Source organism: Aulostomus chinensis, chromosome 9, assembly GCF_037954235.1.
Source record: "Aulostomus chinensis isolate RoL2024-O1b breed Wild chromosome 9, RoL_Achi_v1.0, whole genome shotgun sequence".
Lineage (NCBI taxonomy): Eukaryota > Metazoa > Chordata > Actinopteri > Syngnathiformes > Aulostomidae > Aulostomus > Aulostomus chinensis.
Genome location: NC_141328.1, coordinates 24,342,446 through 24,364,055, shown reverse-complemented (window position 1 = coordinate 24,364,055; position 21,610 = coordinate 24,342,446). Strand labels below are relative to the sequence as shown.

Genomic DNA, 21,610 nt, shown 5'->3' with positions numbered 1-21,610 from the left:
ATCAGCAGCAGGCTTGGAGCCAACACGGCATCACATGTTTTCTTTTCCGTTGGCATCGGAGCCCACCTTAGACTAAGATCCAAGCACCACGTGACTCAGACCTCCTTCAGATGTGGTCCTGCATTTGTAATCGTATTACGATCAAGATGCATTTACACCACATATCAGAGGTTTTAGGCTAAGTGGATGGATATGAAAGTATATTGCATCGATGAGTCATCAACGGGACGTTGTGTGGAGTCGTGTAAATATACGCGTTCTCTTTGTGCACATTGTTGGAGATACAGAAGTTTGGAGATTTTTCTCCCTTTTTTCTGAAGTCGAATACTTTTAAGTGGTGAAGTCTGAAGTTGTGTTCAACTGTAGTGTCGTTGCTAGCTTGGCTCAATCATTTGGTGTCTTTTGGATCAAATATCACAATATTGAATAATAAGGACTGATAGCCTATCCAGGATATCAGCGAGCTTTCGCTTATTTCAAGGAGAGACCTGCAGCTTTAGGCCCCCAAAAGTGTTTTTTTGCCTTTCAAGTTCTTACATTGGCATCTTCAGCTCCCAAAGACATTTACCTTGAGTCACTCTGTGACTCCAGAATGCAGAAAGAGCCAGCTACATGTAGTTAGCATGAAGCTATTGGTACCTATGACCACTAACAAACAACAAAAAATATCCATTTACAAACTCTGAAGTGCATCGTCCAGTACAATCCTGGTCCTCTCAACTAGCCGTATGTGCAGTGATCCACAACGTGTTATTTAGCTAAAAAAAAAAAAAAAGGGAAACCCGTTAAAATTGATAAAATGATAATAAATGAAGGCTTGAACTGATCATTTTGCGCGACATGTAACCTCATTTTGCTTTGTTCAAAACTTCATCCTCAGTCAGATGGATCCAACTAAAAGTTTTCAAATTTTTATTTGCCCTTGTAAGAGATTACAGCTCTTAATAATGCACATAAATATTATATAAAAGAGTAAAGAAAAAAACTCCCAACCTAGATATTCGAAAGCTGTCTGTGGACTTCAAGTTAGTCTTAAATAACCAGATAAAACAATGGTTATAAAGCCACTTAAGGACGGCAATAAAGCTCTGTGGAGGCAGAGAGCAGAGGGGACAAGAGACTATGAATAAAAACACTTTTACAGGCAGGTAAAGTGAAACGAGTCCCCGGTGGCTGCAGTGAAAATTCACTCACAAGGACTCTGTGTGCCCATTGATTTCCTGATGACTTCGTGTTGGTCACAAAAAGAGACGTTAACATTACTGATCAGGCAGCTTCCATCTTTCAGTAATGAGCTATAACAGCTGCAGATAAAAACAAGATTCGTGTGAAAGATGTAAGAATAAATGTACTGACACAAATAAAGTTTGTCGAAAAAAAGCCGTCGGGTGTCATCTCTGTATCTACAACGAAACTTCATCGATCAATTGAACTTTGCTAATGAAAAAATTGATCTGCGATTTACATATAAATCAACTTATCAAACAAAGAGGACACAAGCAAAAATCAGCCAAATCCTAATAAGGTCTTTTTAAGCTGATTAAATCTGCCAAAAATAAACCCTGGAACTTCAGGAGAGCGAGAGAGCCTGCAGACTAACTGTGGTGACACATGAGTGGGTGTAAATATGTTGGTCTTGTTTGGAACATGTTGCCCTTTCAATTATTATTATTATTTTTTAAATTATGTTTCAGACAATTGATCATGATTGCGATAGCTCAGTAATGTCTTGAGGGAAATCCTTCAAATGTGGTACAAATGCTCGCTTGTACTCACGGATGGGTTGATGAGATTGTGGAAAAATCCGACTTTTACCAACGTTTACCCCTTCAGGTTTTCCAGGCCTGCCCTCTGACTCCAGCCAACAGGCCCGGACCGCCTGCTCCTACCAGCACTCCCCTGGTGCTGGTAGCGGTGGCAACCATCACCACCAACACAACCACAGCCAGGCGGCGCACCACCCCCACCACCCTCAGCAGCACCTCTCCCCTCACTCCACCCACAGCCAGCACCAGGCGCACGGCCAGCAGCTACCGCACCCATCGCTCTCCCACCAGAGTCACACCGGACAGAGCTGCAGTACAACAGGTGAGGTGCTTGTAACCTACTTCCAGGATTAAAAGAGGACTGACCTCTGCAGAGTCTTGTGCTTTTATCAGGATCGAGGAACACCCATGCACCCTGAATACAAAAGCTGAAAGAGGGACCCTGACGAGACCAGCTTTCCGTGCTGTCGTTGTTATTTCTAAAAAATACAATTTGAATAATTTGGAAGATGCTGCTTTTTAGTTGCGTGTTAAGTGCATTTGAAATTTCTTTTAAGACTGACGCCGATATTTAAGTAATGGACATTTCAGTTTTGTTGCTGTAAAATAATCTCAGATGACATGAGATGTCAGTTCAGTATCAGGTAGTTTCTTTCTCAGAACCATCTTGGAAGTCCTGCATTAAAAAAAAAAGGGTGGAAGAGGGTGGACATTTTCTAGAACCACTCAAGAACTTCTAACTTCAACCAGTCAGATCTGGGAAGTCACGGACAAGCAGAATCCAGTCAAGAGAAAAAACATCTTTTCCGTTGAGGGAAGCCTTGCAGGGGCTCCAGCTGCTTTTCTTTCAAGGAAGAAAAACACTCTCTAGCTCTGATATACCTGATGCGATCGCTGCATCTGGTCTAACCTCAAGATGGATCCTTGTGTGATCTCGTACATCCAGCTCCCTCTCAAGGTGATTGTATTTAATGCAACAGCATAAACAAGACCTGAACCGTATTTTACCAACGGTACTACGACCACAGCTGTTATAGTCGGGGCGGTTGTCCTTCAAAGTCTGTCCATTTTTGCAGTGGGCCTTTTCATTCAACAAGTTGCTGTAAAACCTCTCAGTTTCTTCTCGTGAGTCTTGTGTCTCACCCCAGTGCCACCTGGGAGTTGTAGTTAATCACCTCCGCCTTTCACTCTTTACACTGAAACAGGTGTTTTGAAACGCTGTTTTCATTGTATGTTTGTGCTGCAAATCAACCAGTTTTAATTCTTCACAAGCAACAGAAGACACATTGATGAGACGAACCAGAAAGAAAAATGAATAGGACTTGATGTCTGCGCAGTATGATCGCATTATCCATCCTCCTGCATAACAGAGAAAGGAACACCATGTACAAGTGCTATACGCTATAGTTTATGTTTCATATTTAATAGGTATTGATGCAACACAATACCAAACAGTTACTCTAATACAAAGCCACATTGTCGAAAATGAAATCCACCTAACGCGCCAAACAGTCTCTGCACAGCCTTGTTGCTTTTATATTATAGTCTTTCCTCCATGAGGTCCCAGAGCATTTGCTATAATGAGGATGGCTGATACTGAGGCTTTTCCTCCTCATATTCCCAGTTCTGTTTTTTTTTTTGGGGGGGGGGGGGGGGGGTTTCTGTGTGTGTTTCTGAGATCCTGCTCTGAGGCCGGAGAAAAGGACTTTTCAGACATTATTTATCTGGGTTAGTATTTCCCTCAACCACGCCGAGGATGAATGAAGGCAATCCCCCTGTCTTTGATCTACAGCCTGAGAATCTATTGTTGTTTAGTTTGTGGCGGTGAAGACGCTGGAAAGCATTTTTTTTTTTTCCTTCTTTCTTTCCCAGAAGCAAAGCTGTGGCTGGATTTTCTTTTTCTGTCACGTTACACCATCTTGTGGCTGAGTGCTGAATGTTTTTTCATTTTTTTTTTAAAATCTGGACCGGTGGGCCTGTTTTGGATTATTTTACACTCATGCTGTGATAGTCCAATATTGTTTCATTTATTTGAGAGTTGAATCATTTAGTCTTTTATTTTGATGCATTCAATTTTTTTTTTATGTAACCATTGTTGTTGTTGTTGTTTTTTTTTAATTGATAGTCGATCAACCATAATATTCAAACATACTGGGTTCAGACTGAAAGGCAGCAGCTTGAATTTGCAAGACAACATTGATGATAATGATAATGATAATGATCATAATAATGAGAATGAAACTATATTTCTGTGTGTGTGTGTGTGTGTGTGTGTGTGTGTGTGTGTGTGTGTGTGTGTGTGTGTGTGTGTGTGTGTGTGTGTGTGTGTCCACCAGGCATGACATCAGATTGGTACCCTAACCTGGACTGGCTAAAAGAGAGCTGCCGCATCGCTACCAGCTACAACTGGGCGGATGTAGACCTCTCTCCATTTCAAGGTAATAGACACACACACAAACACACACACACACACACACACACACACACACACACACACACACACACACACACATTAAGAGTCCTGGTGCCATCAGTGTGAACAGCATCTAATATGAATATTAATAAAGCCATCTACTGCAGCCTGTTTGGCCACATTAAGAATTGATAAAATTGTTATGAAGCTGATTATTTACTTTGATTTAACTATTATGATTCACCGCTGTGTTTTCATATACACTCACCCTTGAGGCACAATATCATAATATCCAATGCTATAATGACACTGGCCTAATAAAAGTCATGATTCTACATCCAGAGAGGTTGCCGCTCTCCTTCTCGCTCTCTCACTCTCTCTCTCTCTCTCTCTCTCTCGCACGTGCGCACACACACGCAGGCATACACACACACACACACACACACACACAAACACACACACTCTCCCAATTGTACAAAGTGAATAATCCAATTAGGCCCCAGCTCAGAAACAGCCTCTTATCCTGGTCAGTGCACAAAGCCTGCAACATCCACACACGATGGATGTTGACAGCTGGTCTTATAACACACAGCCCCCGCTGCCTCTCTCTCTCTCTCTCTCTCTCTCTCTCTCTCTCTCTCTCTCCCCATCCCCCTCCCTCTCCCTCCCTCCCTCCCTCCCTCCCTCCTCTCCTGTTGCGCCTGACCCACCTCACACCGCCGTGACGACATCCTCCGCTGTCCCTGGATATGATTCAGAGAGCAGTGACCTGTCCTGCTGCCTCCGCCAAGCACAACCCGGATGAATTTGATGTGGACAAATATAGCACAGTGGAGAGTTGTTAGCAGAGTGGAGACGTGGGCGTGTCTGTGCCGGATGAAGTGAGGTGTTTTAAGTTCAGGGACTCGTTGAGGGAAATGTGAACAATGTGTGGCTGATGCACTGTTGTTTAAATTTAGATGAGATTGCTTTGATTTGTTAAAAATTCGTTCTCCAAGGGGAACGCTAGCAATGTCAGAGGATCGGTTTCCACATCCACAGTCCTGTTGGAGCCTCTGTTGCACACAGAAAACTCAAACTGGATCCCCACTCCCTTGTATCACTGTTGTTAGCCTCCTTTGGCAACCATGTATTTTTGATTGTACACAACCTCAAATATCTCCCTTATACCTCGATGGATTTCCTTCACATTGTCGTAAAATCCTCAGCAACATAGAGCGGCTTCATTTAACAAAGTTGTAATCTGAAGTTTTCACTTTCTGTGTCAGACATGTTGGATTACTTAGAAAAACCTGTCATAATTCCTACATTAACTCATGGACTTTGTTCACTGCTTAACGTTTCACTAGCGAGCGGGAGTGGGGGCTTATTAACAGTGTGAGGACGCTCCATGTCTGGTTAGATGTGTTGGGGGGGAAAGAAGGTTAAATCCCTGTGTGGCTTCAGGGCGAATCGCGGAATGTCTAAAGGCCTCAGGCTTTGACAGGGAGTCTTCTTTTGATTTGCTGATCGTGATGCAGAATTCTGTTTAAAGGACATGGAAACGTTGATTTCAGACAAGAAAATCCTACGTTTAGTCTTTGGGTGGCCATTATTGCTCCTGATGTTCATCTTAACAAATGGAACGGGCCTGGTCAGCGGGTGACGCTGTATAGTACAAACATCAAACCGCAAACTTCTGCTCAGCAGTGATGATTACAGCCTGGCGTGTGAGAAACACCCTCAACGTTACAAATGTGGAAAATCCCAGAAAGTTGCTTTTCACATTCAAAAAGTTTTTTTGTTTCTTGAGATAACAAATGAACGTCACAGAAAAAGTAAACCCGGATTTGACAAGAGGATTACAGGTGAAGCGTGTTCGTGTTGAATTGAACCTGTAAATAAAGATAGAGATAGAAATGAGGATATTACAAACATTGTAGCTACCTTTGGCACTGCTTGAAGGGAAAAAAATAGGAACATTCAGCATGTTTAATCCGTAGCAGGTCTACAGCGAGTGACCTTCCCCTCCTGTCCGTCTCACTCAGGCCTGAAGGAGAGCATGCGGCAGGCTGAGCTTAACAACTGGACACTGGACGCCGCCCAGATGGCCGATCTGTGTTCCTCTATTAACCAGTTCTTCACAGCGACAGGGGTCATCCCCCCGCAGGGCGCTGCCCACTCACAACCTCAGGTCCAACACCCAACACCACCGGGGGCACCGCAGCACCCAGCTCAGCCGCACGGCGCCATGCACCCAAAGGCCAGCCAGCACAATCAGCACGGGCAACACAACCAACACATCAGCACGGGTCAGTTGAGAAATGACGTCAAAATGACATCACTGTGTTTGTTATGTGAATATGGATTTGTCTCTGGAGGAAAAATGTCCCGTATTTGAATGAACGGATCTTAGGACAACAAGATGACGGATGTGAAGGGAGTATTTCTAATGATTCCTTAAACTGAAACTTAAAAGGATTCCTGAATACTCAAGTTTCTATTCATTCAGACATGAAGCCCTTCAACATGTGATATTTAGTGGCATTCGGTGTCGGGGACATTTCTGCTCCTGCTGGTGGTGTCGGGAGGCCTTGAAGTTGAGTTACAGGCTCTCCTCACTCTGCCTTTGTTGGGCCTTTACAGATTTACAAGGGAGTTATAGATGTTGACACTGACCGGAGGGACACCCTCCGAGTGACAGAAGACTCGACAGCATTCCTCTATCTTAGAATGTGTTGGCACCGTAAGAGCATCTTCTCTGACGACACACGTGCAAAAACATGCTTTTTTTCCCTCCCACAGGGAACATGTACATGGACTCGAGACACAACATTTCCTCTCTGATGGGCCCACCCGGATACCCTCACATGCCTCCCATGAGCAACACAGCTCCCAGCATGACAGGTGACTCCTCCTCCTCTCTTTTTACAGGTCCGGGGGCATCGTTAGCAACACAGCTTACACCTGTCATGTGAATATGTAGCTAAGGACAGTCTTATATGATTATGTCATTTCAGAATCACAACAAACACATAAAACTGTATATTCAGTATCACATCACAACTGCTTGGATGCGACATGAATATCAATATGTCAAAGAGGGCAATGCCAAAAGACACACACATACGACTGCTCCAGGGAGTGACAGTTATGGATCATTTTGATTTTTTTTTTTTTAAAGACTTTCACGTGAACATGTTTTAAAAACATAATATTAAAAAAATATGGTTAAAAATGGATGAATGAAAACCTCTTGAAATAGAACGTATAGCTCCACTAAAGCAAGAAGTCAGCCTCGGATCTGGATCCGCTCTAGACTGTTCCTCAACTTTTACAATGCTGCTAAATTCCATGACAATCTGTCCACAACTTTGACCTCTTTGGTGGAGGTTAAAAAAAAACAAAAAACTTTTTCTGCAGCGCAACGTTAATTTTTTTTTGGGGGGGGGGGTTTAAATGTAAATTACTGTTGATGCATAGATGCATGGACCTGTCCTTCTGAAGACAGAGATGGGAAAACAACAAAAAAAAACCTTTCATCCATCAAACTACCAGACTGCTTCTCTAGCAGTCCAAAGGACAAAGTTGATATTTATGCCAAGATAGATTACATATCCATCCATTCATTTTCTCTAGCGTCGCAGGGCCGTCAGGAGCAATTAGGGGTTCAGTATCTTGCTCAAGGACACTTCGACATGGTCACCGGGGGAAGTGAGGATCAAACCAGCGACCCTTCGGTTGCTAGACGGCCGCTCTACCACTGAGCCATGCTGTAGATTATACATTTCTTAAGAAATATTTATGTGTGTCAATGAAAAAAATACAAGCACTATATTAGAAATATTAATGCCATATAAAATGGTCTTATTTTCGTATAACACAGACATACTTGTCTGCCTTTCCAGAGGTCTGCACTCTCTTTTGCATTATATTACAAGATATAGATATTATTTGGTCCTTACAAGTATAAAATTGCAAGTGTGTTGCTAAAATTTTTGAGATTCAACAGTAAGTTCATGTGTCATGACAGGGAAATTCCTGTGCTACATGTTTCAAACATTTCATGTGGATTTTAAGAATATTTTTTTCACACCTTGACTGAGGAAGTGAAAAAAAGAAGTATAGAGAAATATCTATCAGTGTTAAGGTCTTCATCCCTCCATGCCCAGGCCATCACAGCCAGCTGAGCCAGCAGCCGCAACAACACATGCTGCCTCCGGGACACTTCCAGGTGAGACGTATGCTCACTACAGACGACATCCAGGACGACTTTGACTGGGACTCCATCGTCTAAACGGATCCATCAGTTGTACTGAACCGTGAAGAACGAGACAGGAAATGAGAAAGACACAGAGGTGACGTGTGGTGACGTGTGATGACGATATGTGATGACGGCGTGTGAGGTGTTCTACCGGCTACACTGCTCCTTTCAAAAATTGCAGACAATCCCAAGAGAAAAATTTTTAATCCTGCTGGCCTTTTTTTTTTTTTCCTTCCTGATACAAGTGGACGCTGAGTCAAAAGACAATCAATGAAAAAAAAAATGAGACTTTACAAGATTGGACCAAGCTGAGATGTAAACACACATCGTCTCCTCCCCATAAAAGACATCCAAAGCTCTCTTGATCGTCTGATTTTGTGTCCCTGAGTGCCAACAGGGTTATGAGTGTTGTCCAAACATCTGTGAATCGTTTTTACGTTAAAAATCTTTTGTGTTTCCAGCTACGTATCTGCAAAGTTACAGAGGTAATGACTAGAAAAATTCCTCTTCTGTTTTCATTCAAACGCACGTATTTCAGATGTTTGCTCATGAAGAATAATAATGTATATTTATCATGAATCAGTGATGGATGGCTGAGTACAGCACCACCTGCTGGTCGAAACAAGCACCACAGTGCTTCCTTTGCCACACCCCCCCCACCCCAAATAATTCTATGCACCACTACCTGTCCTCTTTTTATCTTGCTGATGCATATTAGGCACCAGTTGTGCATTTTTTTACTTCGTTATTTAAAATTTCATTATTGTTTGTGTGTAACTGTTCACGCTACCTTGTTCTGGGAGTGTTACATTGATGTTCACACGTCTACGGTACCATGTGGTGCTGTTGGTGTTCACTTCTTGGGGCACATCGAGCGTCTTGGGGGTCAAAAGTTTGTCAGCTTATAAGCTAACGGATAGAAAATACTGTGGAAGAAGCATTTCAGTAGCTCATTCAGACAGCCACTAATTAAATACAAACAATATGCTGGCTAGACTCGAACATTGTGAACAATCACTTTTTTTTCTGCGATATAATTCGGATTTACAAGCTTTTTATTGTTTTTTTTTGGGGGGGGGGGTAGTGCATATCAGTTATGACAAGACGGGGGATGTTGGTCATGGTTTCAAGAATGTCTCATTTAGGAGAAAACATGCATTTTTTTGCACAAAGATCCAATCTCGATAGCATCAAATGAACAAGAGAAGCAAAAGAAAATGAAGTTCAGTTTAAAAATGAGGAGCAAAGTACAAAACAAAAAGGCTCAAAGACTCTTTTTGATGTTTGATTTTGTCAGTGTGTGCAAGTGTGTATAGTCCTCTCTGATTTCCTTTAGTATACAGCTCAAAAGATACTCATAAGAAACAGATACTTTATTTGTGTCAAGTGGGTTCACAGTGGGACCTCCTTGGTTTGGAGGAGGTCTCATCGTTGGGGGGGAAAAAAAAGAAGAAGAATCTTTATTATTGCCATTAAATGCTGTATTACAGTGACCAGCATTATATATCCTGTATGTTTGTGCGTTGTTGTCCTTGTAAATAACAGTATGTTACCCTGCTGTTTGCGCTTTAAAAAACTGGTAAAAAGAAAACAGCAAATGGAGAAAAAGTATTTTGTTATCTGTCTTTCAGGAGACGCTGTATGTAAATACCCTCATTATATTGTAAATAAGTGATAAGAAATGGCTTTTGTGTGTCATAAATAATCTGTGTATGGTGGTTCAACTGTTAAAAATCTGTTTCAGTGTTTATTAAAAATGTCATTGACCATTTTTACTGCACTAACCTTGAATCAGCGGTTGTTATTTCACTTTATGAGCATGTCTGAACAACTTAAAAACCGTTGTGGCTTTTTTTTTTTTTTTTTCAGGTAAAAGAACCCGAGCTTGTTGCCCAACAGGTGTCAGTCAAGCTCCAAGCAGCAGTTTGTTTGCCCTCCGTCCACATAAACTCAGCAGACCACCCATGCTTGCTTGTGTGAAAGTCACAAGATGTTCTAAGTGTGTTTATGGCTCCTTTTCATTGTGAAAACCCGTTAAAAAGGCATCTCCCGCCTGCTACTGTCCGTCAAATGTAGATTTAATCTGCCACTTTCCAGAAAACCAAATTGATGTTCAACAGAAATGCGTCACAGGGGCCACTTTCATTCACTGCTTATCCAGTGCTTATTAAAACGACATAACTAGAAACACATGTATTGAATTCTCTCTTTATATTATTTTCTAATTGACACTTCTGCACTCAGAGTATTTAAAAAGAGATTTAAAATGAACAGTTACAGTTTGCAATGGTTGTCTAGTCTTGAGATAAGAAAGTCAACAGGCTTATCTTAATTTCCAAGTGTTTGTTTGCGTATGTGCAGGGTTTGATACGTGGAGGAAACATCTTGCCACCTTACAGCCCATATCCAGTCACCCTCCTCCCAGCCCAACCTGCCCCTTGCTCCTTAACCCGCCCAGCCCACCACCAGTACCAGCACCCCTCCTCCACTCACGGCTCAGTCACTTACAAACTCTCTTTCTCTCTCCTGCTGTGTACCAGTCCCTCTCTCTCTCCCTTCACTTCCTCAAAGTAGCCAGAGCTTCTCTTGTCCTGCCTGCATCCCTTCACCACTTATCTTCCAGCTCCAGAGAGTGACCAACCTCAGCTCGGCCCCATCTGTCTTCTAAAAGTTCAAAGGATCTGAGGCTGTTACTTTCCCCCTTAACTTCCATCTGAAGACTTTTCTCTCTTGACCTTTTTTGGTACTTCACCCTTCCCCTCTGGAGAAAGGCTTTGCTGGTGTGTGACCGGCGTGTGTGCGAGGGCTTTGGTGTCGTGCTCTTTGCCCCTGTGGGAGTCCCTAAAGGTTGAGACAAGATATCACCACGATGAATGTTCAGCTGCTGCTCCTGTTGGCCCTGGCTGGCCCTTTCTGTGCCATCACACATGCAAGTAAGTCAACTCTCTGTAATCACTGTCCTGCTGTTAGCACACCGTGTCCTGTCTCCGCTTCCATGTGCCCATACTACGCCACTCTTTGTCCATGTTAATCCCTCTTAGCTTCATACACTAACACTCGCAGGCTGGCTTAAGCTGGAAAAGTAACCAATAAGTTCTTATTGAAGTGTTTTGTGTGAGCGAATCGTTGTAAACTTGCTGTATTTATAATGTTTTCCCTAATAAATCATCAATGACGACGGGCTCTGGGAATTTGGCACTGCTGCAGCTCTTATATTTCACTTTGGCTAGGAATCATCTTAAACTGAATTTTATCTGACGAAGACGGAGCAAGTGTGTGTTGCCCCAACAGATCCAGACATCTTTCTTAAATTTTCACACGACTGCTGGTATCCGAATAGCGACAACAATAACAAAAAAAAGGAGAAGATGGATTTGCAGACACAAGGGATAAAAGTGATGTAATAGAAGGAGCCCTACTGCCTCGTGTCTGTAAATTCTTGGCACCGGCAAAGAGAAGAAAGGAATATCCTCTGGAAGGCTCCCAAAACGGTGCTCATGCACAAGGGGGTGGGGGTGTAAAGTGTAACACACACTCTAGTCATCTAGCTGAAAGCTTTGCCACTGCATCATTCCTTCTCTGTCACCATTTTTGTTTTTTCAAGCACATTCTATACTTGCTCTACTCATTGTCTTCCGTTCATTCTGTTTTCTTCCTTTGCCTTGACCAGTCTGCCCAGGGGAAGCAGCAGCAGGCATGGAGCTGGGTGGTGGGGAGGGGGGTGGGTGGCTGGGGCCTGAGGGTACTGCAGGGCAGGGCTGGTTTGAGTGTGTATATTAATAGAGGGAGGCTCTATATTTAAGAGGGTCATATGGATGAGGGTGAGGAGCAAGAAGAGGGAGCGCAGTCGATACAAGATGAGCTCCAAAGAGGCGCCCCACCCTCGCTCACCCACATGTTGTCAGACTGCCCCGGCTCTTTGGCATTTATCCATCTTTGGAGGGGTATCACTTAAAATCCCACTTCCCTCCTCCGCCTTTCTCTTACTCTTTACCTCCTGCCCCTTCTCTAGCTTGATGAGCCCGGGGGTTGGTGTGCAGCGGAGAGAGGCTGGGTCTATTTTTAAACGACAACCTTTACCGGGTGGAGGCAGCGTGCCTGCGCCATTTCTATGGAGGTTTACCCTCACAGAGAAAGTCCTCAAACTTTCAGAGCGATTTTTAATTCTGCAGCCTCCAGAGACAGCAAACAAAGAAAAAAAAGTTCATTCCTCATCCATGCTTCACAACTTTTAACTCCCTCGTGCCTGCTTGCTTAACTAGCTAAACCCCATGTATCCTGTAAAACCCTCCACCTCGTCACTCACATTACTGCCCCCCGCCCTCCAGTCTCCGTCTTAATGAGTTTTGTCTGCCTCTTTGGGCCAATAACATCCCCGTCACATCTGGCCGCTGAAGCTAGAGGTCAGTGCCCTTTGGCCATGCCCACTTCTAGAAATGGCTCCAATGTTGCGCTCATACTCCAAATATGAGACGCGCTGGTTAAGAGAGACCATGACGTAGCACTCTCATTTTAAGAAAACACAAATGTTCAGTCATGCATCCAAAAGTTTCCACAAGCAGCATCTGTTCATGGAAAAGAGGTAGCCATTTTAGTCAAGACCAGGCCCAAGCCTGGCAACCCCAGGCAGCAGCAGCAGCAGCAGCAGCAGGGCCTTGGTGGTGGTGGTGGTGGTGGTGGGGGGGGGGGGAGAGACTCCAAAAACATGACTATATAGCAGGGGGTGGCCCAAAACTGGCCTGTAAGTCCCAGCACAAATGTCTCATATCTCTCACACCTACGTGTGCTGCAGGGTGAGACATGGTGGAGTAGACAGCAAGAAAAACTCCAGCCGCTGACTAAGGAACTCTTACACAACTGAGTGGGTGTTTTATGTGGGAGTTGTATTTAAAGGTTGTGAGATTAAATATGCATTTAGAGGCTAATTTTTCTAAAGGTCGGTGGACGTCTCATCTGTGGGTGTTTCCAGTTGATTGAAAGAAAGAAGAGCGTAAAAGTGATCTATTTTTGCATTCCATGTCATCCCTGCTCTGATTCATTACACTTTAGAAATGTAATCAGCCCTGCTGAGATTAAAGGAAGCCTGAGTCTGGTACCAGTTGGTGCCCCAGGTTGATAGAGTCCAGATGGGACCTGCTGCATGTCCTCATATCTAAGTTAGACCAGGAAGGGAGAAATCTGTTTTTGTACCAGTGTGGACGCTCATTGTGTTTCCTCGTTGATAAAACGGGCTGAGAATATTCCACTCCAGTCTGTCTCCTGCCTCAAATCCCCCGAGTGCAGCACACAGCACGTCCCACTATCACAGCTGACTCCTACTAGGAGGGGTGCTAACACCTTGTCGTAATGCAGGGAGATGGGCATGGTGCCTATCTCTCACATTTCCCTCCCCCTGTGCCACAAAAACATTCCTGGGCTCCAAGGTAGATACACACTCCCTCACACACCGCCTGTATGGACCCTCCCACGCGGTGAATTATTAGCTCTCTCATACACACAGACGTGAGGGGGGGGACAGTGACAGCTGATTGTGATCGTAATGGATGGAGGCTGTTTCTCTCATCTTCACGCTGTGTATCACTGTGTCCCTTAGTTACAATCACTCTCCATTTTCTGTTTGCCGGGCAGGAGAGTGGCCGCTTTCTCCCTCCTAGTTGGTTAATTAATTGAAAATGTGTCATTTGGGTGAACTAATCCTTTAATTTCTATCAGCAGCTGAAGCATCAGGAGGTTAAAACACATTCTGACTCCACTGGTTGAGTGACAGGATGATTTCAGACCTCTTCACATGGAAACAGATGCCATAGAGAGCGCGTGTGGTCAAAATGATGTCATAGTGGGTAAAATGACCTGGGTGCACCGCTGCCGAAAAGTTTGGAGCAATAAAGACAGCGCCACAGTTACGTAAACGTTTCACTGTCTAGGACTGAGAGAATGAAAAGGAAACTGGAAACGAGTCCAAGTTTGAAGAGTCGCGGGGTTTGTTTTTTTTGGTTCTTTTTTTTTGAGTTTTTGCACAATGATCTGACTCTTTATTCTGCCCCAGATTAAGGATTGGGGAGTTTCTTGTCTACACACAGGCTGACTGACAAAGCAGCAGAGGGGGACACAAAAGCTCACGATCTTACTGATCATATTTGCACTCAAAAGACACCCAAAAAGTATCATTTCATTTAGACAAAGGGAGTTCGGAGTAGACAGCGCATCTTAATTCAACTCATTTACACCTGTTGTGTGGTATTTTTTCACTCATTCAGTGTAATTTTGATTTTAAAAATGGTCATACTAAGATTTATTTTATTCCCACTTTCTCAGTTAATAAAAAGTTTCCGTCGTAGCTTCCCTCTATTTTTCCCTCTGCCTCCATTTTTTCTCTTTCCCTCAGTTCCCTAAAAGGTCAAAGCAGCAACAAACCTATCCTTAGGGAGTGACGGGGTCACGAGGAGGAAGACGGGCGATTCATAGATTAAAAGGAAACGAGAGGGGATGTAGACGGCATCTTACTCACTAATGTAGCTATTAAGGCACCGTAGTCAGCACAGTGGGGAGGAAATACTACCCAGAGCTAATTGTGGGAACTGTACACATAATGAAACAATTGTTAGTGGAGGTTGAGGGGGTGATTACACATAGCAGAGGGCCATACCCTGTGAAGCGCAGAACATTTTATCATCACTTACAGACGTTCCAAACAAACAGTCTCCATTTGAACACCCCCCCCCCCCCCCCTTTTAGTTCTGGCCCACGGTGGGAACAAATGTTTTGTTATATTTACCCTGCCTGTTGCTAATGAACACACCAGCCAGTAGCGGACTAGGAATAACTACGGCGGTTGTTAGACAAGTCCAGCCATTCAGTTATTTTTATCCTTGTGAAGTATTCTTTATTACTTCAAGCATTTAGAACAATCGGATTGTTAAAGTTTAGAATGTCGCATAGACGCACAGTAAGAAAGTTCCTCTTGAGAAACCCATTTAAAGTTTCCATTCAGGAGGAGTCACATCAGGCCAACATCTTGTCAGTGGAAAGTTAACTGTAGACCGTAATTTAGGTGCCACTGAAATCTACCTCCTTAATTTTGAAGCAGCGCTGTCCAGGCTAAGCTTTCAGTTGTGGCTGGGAGGATGCAGAAGATGGAGCGAGGGAAGGGAAATGATTAGGTTGAACCCAGTCCACTTCATAGTCCAGGCTTTGATGAAAGACATGAGGATAAATACATGTCTTCATACAGCTGCTAAATACATAATGGGAGCCTCCATTTCACTGGGAGCACAGACGAGCTCCTTCTAAGCTCCTGCAAGGAAGTTTAGATGGTAGATTTGGAAAAAGTTTCTTGTGATGGATTTGCTTTTAAAATATGCCTGATATCCTTTAGATTTCCTCCCGCAATTCCTCCCGTTGTGGATTGTCTCTTCCCATCAGGCGTTGTCACGGCAACCCCACCCTTCAATAAGTGCGCATGTTAAATGGTTGAGGGTTAACAAGCCTTCCTGAGCTCTTCTCAAACATCAGCTCCAGGAGTGGCAGCGGCGGCGGCGGTGGTGGTAGCGGCTCTCTCTACAGGAAATGAGGCACAGGATCAGGCATGCCACTACGCACACCGACCTAATAGAGGGGTGGAGGATGAGAGTGAGGATGTACATTTTTATGAAGTCACAGGGTGTGGTGCTGTCACAGTAGCTGCTGCAGTGCTGGCGGTGGTGTTTGAAGGCAGAGTGAGAGAGAGGAAAGGTCTTGTCACACCGTTATGTCAGGAACTATAATCACCTTGTTCATTTTGACCAGTTTCACAGCCTTTCTGATTGTTACTCAGTCGTTCTGTCATACTGTAGGACTTTCTCGTCCTCTGAACAAGGAGTGAAGCCTGGTAGTTCTCTCAACCTTGTTCCCGACTATATGCATTGTGCACATATTCTGTCAATCACTCTTGCTTTGATGTTACAGTTTCATGTCAGCATCAAGTAGTAAAAATAATTGCTTGGCTTTGTTTCCTGCCTTTTGATTGATGACTAAAATAAACTGTGTGTAAGACCAAATTTGTGAACATTTGCTAATTGTTTCGAATGCAAAACACATTTTTATTAATTTTAGGGTTTTATGTTGTAGTTCAATGAAATGTATCTAACTCAGCGAGACAAGTATTAAACTGATTGAAAAGCATTTATGTTTGGAAAATGCATTGCAACCAACTGCGATATTACTTCAACCACATAGACCGAATGAAACAGGGTATTTTGTCCAACTAGTTAAATGTGTGGCTGAACCATATATGACACAAAACATGGAGATTTATTTTAAAAAATATCCTCAAAACCCACTGTACAGCCCCAGACCCCTGTGTTTAAACTGCATGTCTGACTCCCTCCAGGCCCCACTGAGCTCCCTGCTGAGGTTGTCACTGGTGTCACTGAGGCCGTAGAGGAAGCCCCCCTTGCCACAGAGGGACCAAAAGAGCTTGACGTTTTCTCCGCTCCACCTCCAACACCTCCACCTGTGGCTGCTGAAGAGGTTGAGACTGAAGCTACTGCCGCACCTGAAGCTGCCACTGAGGCTGCCACTGAGGCTGCCACTGAGGCTGTCAGCAAAGCCGCATTTGAAGCTGCCACTGAAGCCACCACTGAGGCGCTACCAGTCCCCGTCATCACTGATGAGGCCGTCCTTAACACTGAAACTCCTGCTGCCACTGCAGCGGCAGAGCCTGTGGCCACTGACCCTCCTGTCGTAGAGACGGCAGCCCCCGCTGGCATCCCCGAGATGACGGATGCTGTCGAGGCAGATGGGAACGGTGGCGTGGTTGTTGAAGATGGTGTGGAGGGTGAGGAATGAGTGAGATGGAGCTTTGGGAGGGCGGTTAGTTTGAATTCAGGCACAGTTTATGGAGACCTGGAGAGACCAAAGAGAAAGAAAAAATGTTTGAGAAATAACTTCTCTACACGATTTAGTGAGTTTGAAGCCATGAGATATGAATTGGTCCCTCTATTTAGTCAAGTCAAGTCAATTTATTTGTACAGCGTCAAATCACAACAAAAGTTATCTCATGACACTTTACAGGTAGAGCAGGTCTAGTACCACGCTCCTTCAATGAATTTACCCAACAATTCTCCATCAGCAAGCACATCCTGCAACAGCGGCAACGAAAACCTTCCTTTTAACAGGCAGGATCATCAAGCAGATCCGGGATCAGTGGGGACGGCCTTCTGCTTTGACCGGTTGGGGGGAAAGAGAGCAGGAGAGCGGAGCAGAGACAAAGACAGATAATGGAGGAAGACAGATATGCAGAAGGAAAGAGTGGGACTGAGATAAAGAGAGCGAGAGACAGGGAAGAGACTGATGGGCAGTCAGGGACGTGAAAAGGTGGAGCTATGGGTGGCAGCTTGAGCCTCTTCGGGTCCGTCACCTTCAATGGAGGTGATTAATTTTGAATATGTAATACTTCAATTTAGGGAATAAGTAACATCTTATGGCCTCAAAATTTTCTGTCTATATCCACAAACCCCTTTTTTTTTCTCTCTGTATGGCCTCTCCAGGGCACTGTAGCTAATTGATGTGTGAGGGTAAAATGATTTATGATACCTGCACTGATTTAAATACAAACAAAAACATAAGGAAACATTTTAAAGACATGTAAGTAATTGATTTCAACCGGCCAGTGGTTTTCTTTGTCTCCTCCAGAAGGCCTGACCTCTGGCCAGGTAGCTGGTATTGTGATCGGTGCTCTTTTGGCCGTGATCATTGTCATGGCGGTGGTGATTGCTGTTGTGAGGAGAATGGGCAAATACTCGTGAGTATTATCACCGTGGACACCAACATATACACGTGCACACACATACTGAATCCACGTGATTGCAGCCATATTGATGTTGTTCAGTGAGTCATCACTACTGTTTTCCTCTAAATATGGACTGAAAATACTCCAGCTCTTAGTCAGCATCCTGTGATGGAATCAAACAGGCAGTGATGTCATGGAGCTGGGAGAGTACCGGCTCCTCCTGAGAGTACATCATGTGCTGCATGTCCTGCTACTGATGAAGCATGTTTTGTGTGTGTGTGTGTGTGTGTGTCACAGGGCTGCCAAGAACAAAAAACCTGCAAAAAAAGAAATGATATCTGTAAAGCGCACGTTTCGATTCTTTCAGCTAAACATGTAATCCTCTACCCAACTACCTCCCCCCACGACCCTTTTACCCCAAAGCTACTGACAAAGTTTGGTGGTTGTTGCTTCCTATTCCTGACACACAGTCCACATGACCCCGCAGCCCATTAGGCATCCATGATGACAAGTGGCTCTATTAGCATAAAATTAGCTTGTGGCCAAGGGTCAACACCAGCTTGATGTCTCAACAGCCATGAGACGAGGAGGGGCGGGGGTTGGGGGGTGGGCCTGAGGTGGTCAGAAAGGGGGGGGCAACAACACAAAGTCATTAACTTCATGATCTAATTATGAGTCTTCATGTTCTTTTTGGTCATAGAAATTCCTGGTTACCTTTTAAAATAAATGGCAAACTAATCCTGACAAATCCCATTTCAAAGCCAACTGCTCATTTTTGTTTTTTGATATCTCATTTCTGAAGTCAAATTTAATTTAATTAAGTTGATTGTTTTGTGTATATTACCCAGGTGTTTAATCTTTTATTCATGTACACACATTTTGTTGTTCATGTCTGTGTTCCCACAGTGGTGGAAAATATTTTTACCCGAATACTGTAGACTTGAGCACAGTGTCGGGTTCCTGTATTTTACTTTAGCATTTTCATTGTAGGGGACTTTATATTTTAATTCCTCAACATTTTGGACTAGAAATAGTACTTTTACTCTGCTACATTAATCCAAGCCTATCTGTAACTCGTAGCTTTGAGGGAACATGTAGTTGATATATTGTGTTCTTTCAAATTTAGGGATTGATTATTCCTAAATATTGGAAAACACAAATATTGTATATGATAACAAATACCTATATACAAGTAGAATTTTCATGGTTACTTTGGCCAGTTGCTGTTACTTTTTACATCCATTTTCTATACCGCTGAACCGTAAAGGGTTGCGTGTGTATTTCTACTTAAGTCGAGGAACTGTGCCTCTTCCACCACTGGGTGCCATCATAATGGAAAGATTAACTGAACTCTAAACTAAATTAACTTGCAAATAAACTGCAATAAATCAGCCCGACTGACTCTCTCTCTGTATCCTGCAGCCCTTGAAGAAAAAGCCGGTCAAGCAGCAGGAGCGCTCAAAGAAGTTCTGGAAATTCTGAACTACTGAACTGTGACGTAATTTCCAATCTTTTAAACAAGCATGACACCAGAACTAAATGAATGCAACCAGGACTCTGGACTGTTGCCAAAAAGAGGGGGAGGAAGGAGTGTGTGTGTGTTTGTGTGTGTGTATGTGTGTGTGTGTGTGTGTGTGTACTGTATGTATGTGAGACAAGAGGGCTACATGAACAAACATCACCTCTCCTCCCACAACTCACCCACCCACAATTACCCCCCCTGGAGCCACCAATATAAAAGGCTCCGTCCCCCTCCTACTTCGAACCCTCGGACAGAACAAAACAAGGTGACGGCAAGATGTCACAAAAAATTTCAGGGCTTTTCAGACGCGTTTCTTTAAAAAGAATGAGGGAGAAAAGAGGGATTATCCGGCATCTAGGGAATAGACGCTCTCCTTTAAAGTGCTAGGACTGGCTTCGATTTTAAATGGAGGTTTGGAGTAAAAGGCTTTATGCAGGAAAAACTGACAAAACAAAAAGGAAATTAAATGCACAAGAAAGATGTGAGCCGGATGGGAAACAGGAGCAACTTTTACAGATTCCACAGAATGTACATACAATCCAAGGGGACTACGTATACAGCTAATGACTTTCTCATATGTTGCACTTGCATAGGCTAGCATTTGATATTATGGAATACACTGCACGTACAGGCAGCCTGAGGCTATTGTTTTAAAGTACCCCCCACACACACACCCCTGCCGAACATTTCCTCACGTAGCCAGAATCCCTAATACGTCGGCCAACTATATGAAGCACCGTGTGCAGAAGTTGTTCCGAGACGAGCTCTCTGGGCCGGAGTGGCGCTCCAATCGAAGAAAAGGCACCCTCATTTGCAACAGTAACGTGACATTCTGCCTACTTTAACACTGACATAGAAAAACCTAATACATATCTGTGAAATTTAGCAGAAGGGTTTGTGCCACTGTCTCTGGTATTCTCTAGGAGGATTTTAACTTCTGAAGTGCATTATTAATGTGAACTGACTCTACTTTTAAATTGCCACCCATTCTAAAAAAAACAAAACAAAACAAAAAAACCTCTTCTGGCTTCCTCGCCAAAGTGTGTTCCTTACGCGGCTTACACACAGCCAGCCGTTGTTATACATAGTGATAGCATTGTCTTGACTGTCAATAGTTAGATCACCAGATCAGTCTTTAAAAATTGAGCTAAAACTTAGATTTAGTGCTCAGTGTTAGGCCGAAATGCCTGGTTGTGTTATTTTTGCAATTGTAAGTGTGCATAAATGGGTGTACAAATAATGAAGCTTAGCTCTGCTTGCTTTACCAACTCGTTTAATATGTGCACTGAATGAGTGATGTAATGTTTCATGAATAGGCTTAAGACACTGCAAATGTTTGCAACGACATGTTTGATTTTCTCCCTTCTGCTTTGCCACATTATACAAGTTCTTTAATTTGTGCCGTCGGATTTGTTTGAACCCTTTTATTTAATTGCAGTGTTTCTTTTTTTTTTTGTTCATACTGTTTCAATAAAAAACTGAAAACTCACTAAAAAGCAGCCCTTTGTCTTTTGTGCATGAAGATATGTGTGAATCAAATAAATTGGCCTCACCGCATCCTATCAATTAGATGACATAGTTGCCGTGTTGATGCTGAAAAAATTCGCACATTCTTGGGTATTTAGCCTCAAGTCTGTCCAAAATACATGTGACGATTGAAATCTCATGACACGTTTCTGTTTCCAAGTGCTTGTACACATCATTAACAGCTTCCACAGGGGCAGCATTCAGTCAGCTGCTCTGATTGGCCTGTTCAAGTAATGCTGCAGATTCAAAACTTAAAAACAACTTTTCAGAGAGGAAACAAACAAGCACCAAATATGGCAGCCCATGTGGCCCCAGACCGTTGAGACAGTTAAGCCCCTGACAGTTAGGTGCGTTTTTTTTTTTTTTTTTT

At 43.5% G+C, this 21,610-nt stretch overlaps 2 protein-coding genes across 9 annotated transcripts in view; both read left to right on the top strand.

The window, feature by feature from the left end:
• Positions 1-10,190, top strand: part of LOC147256451 (forkhead box protein J3-like) — a 64,590-nt gene extending 54,400 nt beyond the window's left edge. For all 4 annotated transcript variants that reach the window (XM_086214439.1, XM_086214438.1, XM_086214440.1 and 1 more), the window contains 5 exons: positions 1,834-2,088; positions 4,103-4,204; positions 6,207-6,470; positions 6,964-7,065; positions 8,331-10,190. In XM_086214439.1, the coding sequence (XP_086070565.1) occupies positions 1,834-2,088; positions 4,103-4,204; positions 6,207-6,470; positions 6,964-7,065; positions 8,331-8,455 (848 nt within the window). In that variant the 3' untranslated portion in view covers positions 8,456-10,190. The remainder of the gene's footprint in view (positions 1-1,833; positions 2,089-4,102; positions 4,205-6,206; positions 6,471-6,963; positions 7,066-8,330) is intronic.
• Positions 10,191-10,918: 728 nt separating this feature from the next.
• On the top strand, positions 10,919-21,203 carry pdpn (podoplanin). 5 transcript variants are annotated; one of them, XM_086214433.1, is made up of 5 exons: positions 10,919-11,355; positions 16,791-17,237; positions 18,098-18,203; positions 18,489-18,531; positions 19,614-21,203. In XM_086214433.1, the coding sequence occupies exons 1-5, from the start codon at positions 11,292-11,294 to the stop codon at positions 19,671-19,673; spliced, it is 720 nt and encodes a 239-aa protein (XP_086070559.1). In that variant the 5' UTR covers positions 10,919-11,291; the 3' UTR covers positions 19,674-21,203. The 5 variants fall into 5 exon arrangements, with proteins under 5 accessions (XP_086070559.1, XP_086070560.1, XP_086070558.1 ...); XM_086214434.1 differs by having other exon boundaries at positions 18,095-18,203; positions 18,489-18,566; XM_086214432.1 differs by having other exon boundaries at positions 18,095-18,203; positions 19,614-21,202.
• Positions 21,204-21,610: the final 407 nt, after the last annotated feature.